General features: G+C 35.9%; 1 protein-coding gene across 1 annotated transcript in view; it reads left to right on the top strand.

Annotated features, from left to right (window-relative positions):
* Nucleotides 1-3,617: 3,617 nt before the first annotated feature.
* Nucleotides 3,618-9,093, top strand: part of SLC12A1 (solute carrier family 12 member 1) — a 43,356-nt gene continuing 37,880 nt past the window's right edge. Inside the window, 3 exon segments of the mRNA XM_087941426.1 lie at nt 3,618-4,086; nt 5,632-5,760; nt 6,449-6,524. Coding sequence (XP_087797552.1) covers nt 3,682-4,086; nt 5,632-5,760; nt 6,449-6,524 — 610 coding nt within the window. The 5' untranslated portion in view covers nt 3,618-3,681.

Here is a 9,093-nt window from a genome sequence, read left to right as displayed (position 1 = left end):
AAATTTGAGATGTCAGAGGAGAATTAAGCACCATCAAATGTCACAATAACCTGTACCTGAAACATTGGCGCAAGAGGAAATCCTTCTCTATCTATTTTCCAAATCCAACACAAGAGTAATAGTTATTATTTTTTGTGCACCTACTAAGTAAGCAAAGCCACTCAACTAACTGTAGTGGTGAATTAATTGGCATAAGATTGCAGTGTGATTCTCTTTCTGATCACTGATTTTAGATTTAAACTTACATTTGTGTGATTCTAAAAAGAGACTATAAATATCCAGCACTGTCACGATGGCTGTAGACCTGTCTCTTAATTGAAACAACCATAAAAAATAAATTGGATTCTGCTGCTTTTTAATTGTTAGCATCTCCCTTCAAATATTTTTAATGTTTTATATTACATGATCTAAATGCTGCCTGAGTGTCTAGATTTATTGATTGTATACTTGATCAGCAAAATTCAAGTAATATTTTGTTTCTCAATTAGCAATAAAATGAGAGTCGAAATATGAAATATTTGCAATCATAATTATTCTGTCCTATTGTTGGGGCAAGATTTGCTTTATTGCTGTCCATTTTTCATTTAATTTTTAAACAAGTGTGTATGGTCATCCATCTGTTAGATGGAATTTAACGTTATATTGGCTAGCCCAACTGGACATATCCCTATATATATAGCATTTTTACTGAAGCAAACATTTTTTGATTCCCAGCCACACATTGCTAAACCAAGCCTGGAGAATAATGGCTACCAATGACCTTTCTCTGCTTCAAGGGTAAAAATAAAAATAAAATGTATTAGCATGAATATTTAAGGACTTTTTCACACTGCTGGATAAAAGTTATTTCAGTAGCACATGACTGCTTGGGCATATGCTGTTGCTGTTTCATCTGTCATTTATAAACTTAAAAGAGTAGTGGTTAAGATTTTGATGAGTATGTAAATGACTTTCATTAGATCCACTAACTTTCGGTAAGAGACCAATGCAAGATTGGGCTCCTACTATTCAAAGTATTAATGAGTTCATTACAAGCTAATATTTAACAGACTGAAATGTTCCTCGGGGCTAAGGGTAACCATGGCTTGTCTTCTGAATTCCAGGATTGGCTGACTTCTTTGCTAATTTATAGAGAGACCAGTAAAGTATGGTCCACAATAAAGGACGCTTAATTTCCAACCCCCACAAATAAGAAACAAAAGTACCGTTTCATTTAACAGAGTGCCAGAAGCAGCTAAAACTACCTTGGATATGGTAGCTGATTTTATACCTACTCTGAATATACTTCGAGACGCAGAGCTGCAGCAAACAGGCTCCTGAAAACACACTTTGTGCCAATAGTTGGTTAAGAGGTAAGGTTTTTATGTATTTCATTTCCAGCTAGGATTACAAGTCGTTCCTAATTTATGTTTGAAAATCTCTTCCCTATTTTGAAAACAGCTCATCTGTAACAAATAAACCTTTTTATGGGAAGAATCAGACCACATTTTCACATTTAAAAAATCCCAACAATCAAATTGGTAAGTGTAAGTTATACCAATCAATATCTTGAGAAAATGGCTTCACTGACGCATATGCTGTTGCTAAAGTACAATTTTTATCACGCTTAAATTTGTGCCAGATGTTCAGAGACGTGCTGGATATTTGAATATTCACACATGTTCTAGAAATCTGAATGTGGGGATTATTTGTGTGCTGTAGTTGGTTTGTAACAAGGAAACTGGTGTCTTTCCCCCCCACTTTTCCCCCCTGCTTGGATGTCAGATTAAAAAATGACTGGTATCCCTTACATTTTTCTTCTCAACAATCTTCTGTTTCCAGTAGTTACTTAGAGTCTTCAGCTTAATAGCTTAAAAGTCAGGCATAAATTTCACTTTACAGAAGACTGTACAGTAGAGAAGAAAATTAAATCTATTTTAAATTAAGAGCAGCAATAGAAAGGCAGTGCAGAACAACTGATAATCAGCCATTTGTTACCAGAGTTATTTGCTCTTTATTTGCTCTAAATATTTTTTGTCCTTCAGAGCAGAGTTTCTTAAACATTTTAAAATTTTTACCTCCCCGCTTTTAAAATATGGGGTACCCCAAAAGAGGTTTTATATGGGTTGTGCTTATCAATATTTACCAAATTAAACATTAAAATTTACCTATTCGTTGCCACTACTGATTCTCAGTAGTGTTTTAGTACTGTATGTTTTGTTCAACCTAGGATGGCAAATTATTTTTATTTAGAAGATTCCTGAGATGGCCTTGCCCCCCCTCCCAAAAAAGTACTAGACCACATTTTGTTCTAGAAGTAAAAAAGGAACAAGATTCTCATGAAATATAGAGTAAGAATAATTTCGAATGGAAAAATGGATACTCGCCTCCTTTCATCACTTTATCATATCTTCTCTGTTTTAAGTTGTCAATAATAATTGGGAGGGGGAATCAAGATCATTACTTTTATTTGACTTTCAAGTAACCTGTAGTCTGGATAACCAGGTGGGAGGGCTGGATGGACAGGGGAACAGACCATCTTTTTGTTTTATATTTAGTTAAAACAACATGCATTGATTTTTAAAACTGCTCCCCAAAAATCTTGGATTTTCTTCTGGATTCGTTCATAACTATTTACTGTATGATTTAGAAAGATCCAGATCACGAGAACCTGAAAAACACAGCTGTTCTTTCCTCCTAAACCAGCTTCACAACTACCATTTTAATAAAAAATAACCAGGAAATCTTCGAAGATTGTAACCTTGGTAGGTACAGATTGCTCTCAGCGAATGAGTATATTTGACTCATGAAATCAGCACAAGGCGGGAATTGCTAATGAGTCCTAACCCCTTGTCACTAAACTGAGACAGAAGATAGAAGGAAGTAATTCACAGAAAGAAGCACTGAAAAATTCTTCCCAATTACCCCTTCCCGCCTTCTCTGTTTTAACCCTAAATTTCAAATTCCTTCCTATAATACAAAATACTTTTTCTCCCAACGCTATTTCTTCTAGTTAGTTTCCATTGCAAAAGAAAAACTGTCCTTAAGAGAAAAATTAAGGAAAAATAATATTTGGGCGAGAAATGCAAACTTTAGGTTCTGCCCTTTTTTGTTATTATGGTGTTTTAAAAATTATTTTGGGATTGGAAGAAATAAATAACCCCTGAAATTAAAACTGCTCAAACATTAACTAAACTCAGTGTTGAAGATCATACTGCTGTAAAAAATGTTGTTCCTCTATTTTAATTGCTAGTCATGTAATTTTAAAATACCAGAATGCTACCTGTTGACCAACATTGATCAGTAATGGATCTAGGCTTCTATTTCATGTACTTCAAGGCATAAACATCTGGAAAGCTTATTTCATCATCTCTATAAAATGGGAACATAACGTGAAAGAAGTACAAAATAAGTTTTTGGTTTTAAAAACAATCAGCAGCTGAAATTTTTTATAGTCATTTACCCGTTGTTGTTACCTGTTATAATTTATCTTAATGTTTAGAGATAAATTAGCTCTTTTCAAAAAAAAAATTCCTGTATTTGAAGGGAGAGTGAACAGCTTATTTTCACCTACGGTACAGAACATCTGCAGAAGTGGCCGCTAAGTGAATCACAAAGGATCATCTAGACAGCCCTGCTGAAAAAAAATCTGACAACGCACAACAGCGATATCGGTGAAATAAAGACTGGTTATCCGCAACTATGAATAATTCTCCAAATGTATTTTTGGATCCGCATTTGCACAGATTCCAGGTTAATGTCATTAATGAAAGCCACGAGAACTCAGTTCAATCGCAGGGAGACCCCGACACCCAACGTTATGAAGAGACTTCTTTCGCTAAAGATGCCACTAAGAGGCTCCACGTCAGCTACAGGTCTGGAACCCAAGAAACTTACGACCGTTTCTTCCAAAATGGTGACACTGCCAAAACAGATGGAAGCTTCCATCCGTACGACACACACAGTAACACCTATTATCTAAAAACCTTTGGGCATAATACCATGGATGTTGTGCCAAAAATTGATTATTACCAGAACACCGGAAGCATCAGAGGAGCCAAAATGAACCGGCCAAGTCTGATGGATATTCACGAACACTTGGCAAAGGTATGTCAAAAGAAAATTAAGGAAAACATTATTTGGTCTTCCTTAAACACTTCCTTCTAAGGAAAGGCTTTCTTAGGAGTCCTAAAAATGTGAAAAGACCAAAGGTTTCCTTCTGGAATATTTGTAAATTGCACAAGTATAGTTATGGAATATAAAACATCTGAGATTGATTTTCCCCCCAAATATTTGCTGTAGTAATGAAGGAGAATATTTGTAGCTCAGGGTTGACATGAAGGGTCCCTGGTGTTCTCTGAGCCTGTTTTCCTGCAAATGTTTCATTATCCAACTAGGTAACATCATCAGTGCTAGTGAGGAGTATGGTTTGCTGTAAGTTTATATTCTAGTGTCAGTGTTGGTTGGGTTGGTCTTAGAGGTTCTTTGGTTGGGCTGTTTTCTGGTGGCTTCTTTGGCAGTTTCTTGATTGGGGTATTGCTTACTTAATTGTTGGTCTGATGTTAACCTTGGAATTAATTTATGTTGACCTGGGTGCTCGTGGAGAAGTGCTGGAGTCTTTTTGTTCTCTTTTGGGCTGATTGATTGTTTCTTTCGCATAGTCTATAGATGTTGTTAATGTCCATGGCTGATTTGCCAGAGTGTGCCAGGCTTCTAGAAATTTCCTGGCCTTTTTGGACTTGAAGGGTCACATTTTCCCAATCCAAACTATGGTTAAATCTGTCTATATATTGTGAAGTTAAATTAAATTATTTCCCAACATATAGACAGATTTAACTATAGTTTCGGTTGGGAAAATGTGACCATCCCTGAGAGATATGTCAGTTTAGCAGGACTTGAATTAGCAGTTTTTAGAACCTGCTTTCTAAATATAAAAATTTTATTTAATTGTTTGTGAGTATAAATACACACATATATAAATACATGTATTTATGTGTGTAAACATATATATGCATATATGTGTGTCTATCTGCCCAGTATATGTATGTGTGTGTAGCCTTTCCTGCTGTTGTAGCTGCCCTTTGAGGTGAGGTTGACCCATCTCAAACATTTGCTATTTATTTATTTCCCACTTTTATTATTTTTACAAATAACTAAAGGAGATCTCCTCATATTTTCTCCATATCAACAACCCTGTGATATAGGTTGGGCTGAGAAAGAGTGACTGGCCCAAGGTCACCCAGCTGGCATTCAGGGCTAAGACAAAACTAGAACTCACAAATCTCCTAGTTTCTAGTTTGATGTTATAAATTACTAGACCAAATTGACTTTCTGCATTCTGTAATCTTGTCTTAATTACACAACACCCTTTATATTTTCCTCTTGTATATTCTGTTTCTACTTCATATAAGAAGAGGCAAAGAGATGTGGGCAAATGCAAACTGTTGGACATATGAACTGGCACTGCTCATCTCTTTACACCTGATATATTTGAACCTAGCTTTTTTTTTAAAAAAAAACAAAAAAATAATTTTACACTTGATACATGCTGCGGGTTGTTCTGCTCTTATGGATTTCCACCAATACACAACATCATTTCTTTGTTATGAATCCCAGTAAAACAAGCTATTTTGTTTAAAACTGTCTGACTAGAACATCACAGTGACTTCGGGTTCAGTGGACAAATTAAATAAAGCAGATGGCAACTCAGAAGAAGCCGAATTCCTCAAGGAAGAAGAAACTAAAGGCATAGTGAAATTTGGATGGATGAAGGGTGTCCTGGTAAGCAGCATTTATCTCGTGATTGTAGTAGTACAGAACATCTGCTTTTAAAATTTTAAACAGTTGGTAGTGCAACCTGAGTAATTCCATACGGCAGAAAAGTAGGTAGATACTTCCACTGTCTTTTTAAATGAGATTTTCATGTTCAATCCCCAGTAATGAATATGTATGAGGCTGATTTGAAGTAATCCTTTCATATGACTAGTTCTTCACATCTCTGTTCTTATTCTTTTTTAAAAAAAAACATTCAAATGCTAACATTGTAATTTTTACACTGAAATTTCTACTTTAAGCAGATAATGACTGTTCTTTCAAAACAACTCCTTTCTAAAGATATTTTATAGAATTTAGGTTCTTTTTATTTCAAGCTGTTACAGCTTTTAAACTTTTCAGTGCATTCGTTCTTTTTTCATAGAACTGTTTTTACCCATTTTAAACCTGTTGCGTTCTGTGGTTATATGTTAATACAATTATTTTTGTTTAATATTTAGGTGAGGTGCACATTGAACACCTGGGGTATAATGCTATTTATTCATCTGTTGAACATTTCCAATGCATTTGATGCATTTAAACTTTTCAATGCATTTTTAATGCATTCGGATTTTTTCACACAACTATTTTTATCCATTTTAAACCTGTTGCTTTCTGCAGTTATATGTTGATACCATTATTTTTGATTAATATTTAGGTGAGATGCATGCTGAACATCTGGGGTGTGATGCTATTTATTCGTCTTTCCTGGATCATTGGTCAAGCTGGAATTGGTAGGTTTTTGTTTTTTTAAGTATGGTATACATTTTTATTATTGCCAGCAGAAACATCCATTACTTTAAACTGCCTACATGTTTTAGTCTTGAATAATAGCTACCATGGGGATTGAGGTTACTCAACTGTCTAGTATATGACTGGACAAGTTCTACAAAAGAATTTGTAAAACATTAGCAAAAAGTATATGATAGATAGACAGACAGACAGACAGATAGACAGACAGACAGACACAGTGGTGGGATTCAAAAAGTTTTACTACCAGTTCTGTGAGTGTGGCTTGGTGGGTGTGGTAGGGAAGGATTCTGCAAAATCCCCATTCCCTCCCACTAACCTGCTTTCCAGCTCCATTCTCCTTGCAGGGCAATAAAAGAAGACCCAGCCGATCAGCTGGGACTCAGTGGGAGGCGGAGAATAGATGGGGGTGGGGCCAGTCAGAGGTGGCATTTGCCGGTTCTGTGAACTACTCAAAATTTCCACTACTGGTTCTCCAGAACTGGTCAGAACCTGCTGAATACCACCTCTGAATGGATAGATAGATGATAGATAGATAGATAGATAGATAGATAGATAGATAGATAGATAGATAGATAGATAGATAGATAGATAGAGAAGAAGAAGGAAGGAAGGAAGGAAGGAAGGAAGGAAGGAAGGAAGGAAGGAAGGAAGGAAGGAAGGAAGGAAGGAAGGAAGGAAGAAAGAAAGAAAGAAAGAAAGAAAGAAAGAAAGAAAGAAAGAAAGAAAGAAAGAAAGAAAGAAAGAAAGAAAGAAAGAAAGAAAGAAAGAAAGTTTTTAATAAATTGGGCAGAAAACCTAGAGTTGTAGAATTGTGTATACCTGCTCACATACATAGATATATAGATATAGATAGGACTATTCCTGAAATTTAAAGGATTCCCACTATTTTTCTACCATAAAAAATGTATGTGACCTCTATGTGCACCCCAACCTATCTTCTGTTATCAATGCTTACCAGTTTTCAAAGATAAAAGAAGAATCTTCTCAGTGATCCATAATTTTCTGAAATTCAGCATAAAAATGGTTTCCTCAAAAACAGTTCATTCAAAGCATCTGACTGAGATTTTAGAGTACTATAAAAACTAGCATCAACGATACAGATATTCTCCTAAAACGAAAACAATTTCATCAAAACACGATTTAATTTCTCTTGCAAACGGATTTTTAAACAAAACATTTGCAGGGATTGTATAGGGTTTTTTTTCTTAGAGTTCCTTGGAATTTTCCCATGTCCCTAATCATGGAAACTTTGAAAGGCCATCCATCTACTTTTAAAGAACAAGAAACAGGCAGGAAATAAGCAGAGGAGAAGTGGGAACTTTTGCCCATCAACACAACTTTACAAGTTTGGCAATACGCCCAACCGTAGGGTGCTTAGGGAGTTTATGAAGCATAGCAAATGAAGCCTTTGCTGCTGGAAATCCATGGAAGTATGTGCCTTGCCATGCAATTCTGCATATTAACATTGCCAAGACTTTGCTCGGGGGTGTCATGCAAAATTGGGTTTTGGGGTTGTTGGTTTTTTTTAATGGTAGCTTAGTAACTTATTACCATCATCAAGGAGCATTACTTTGTTCTAAGGTATGAAAACAGCTAAGGGCAAGAGTAATTCATTTAAATGTTATTTAATGACCTTGCAACTGGGTTTTTAATCTAAACTTTAATCAGGAATCAGAGCAGTTGCAATGAGCCAACATGGCGCCTTTCATTCTGAAATTATGATTTGCCAGTCATCAACTTTTAAAATGAAGTCTCATCTTTTGGGGGATGGGAAGGGTTAGGGTTAGGATAGGGGAAAAAAATAGGCAAAATAGCTTTTTGCTGTCTTTCCTTCAGTCTGTATAAATATATAAGAACAGACAGTCCTTGATTTGCAGTCGTTAATTTACTGACTGTTCACAGGCACTGAAAAAAGTGGCTTATGATCATTTTTCACAAGACTGATGCAGCATCCTCATGGTCACATGATCAGAATTGGGGCAGTTAGCAACTGGCTTGTTCTTATGATGGTTGCAGTGTCCCAGGCTCATATGCTCCCCTTTTACGTCTTTCTGACAAGTAAAGTCAACGGGGAAGCCAAATTCACTGTACAACTGTTTTGCTAACTGAACACCTGCAGTGATCCACATAACAACTGTGGCAAGAAAGGTCATACAATGGGGGCAAAACTCACTTAGCAATTGTCTCTCTTAGCAACCCAAATTTGGGGCTCAATTGTAATCATAAGGTGAGGACTACCAGTATGAGTTTAACTTCAGAATAAGTAGAGGAGGGTTATTTCCCTAAGTGTGTTGGTTTAATTTGGTCTTTATAGCATTGGTCTGTTCATATATTGTACATAAATGTGGATATTCAAAAAAAGTTTGGAGGTGACACTAATGCTCCTGTTTGACTTAAGGGAAAGTATGATGTTTTTCCCCCACTACAGATAATCCTCAATTTAATGTCATTCATCTAACAGTGGTGCAAAGCTACAACATTGGCTTTGCTGGACTAAGAACTGATGGGAACTGGGGGAAGAGATGGAGATTCTATGGAGATTCTCAGTCA

Source organism: Pseudonaja textilis, chromosome 13 (genome assembly GCF_049901715.1).
Source record: "Pseudonaja textilis isolate UNSWEBS1 chromosome 13, rPseTex1.2, whole genome shotgun sequence".
Taxonomy (NCBI): Eukaryota; Metazoa; Chordata; class Lepidosauria; order Squamata; family Elapidae; genus Pseudonaja; species Pseudonaja textilis.
Note: the sequence above shows the minus strand (reverse complement) of the source record. Positions and strands in the feature narration are given on the sequence as shown.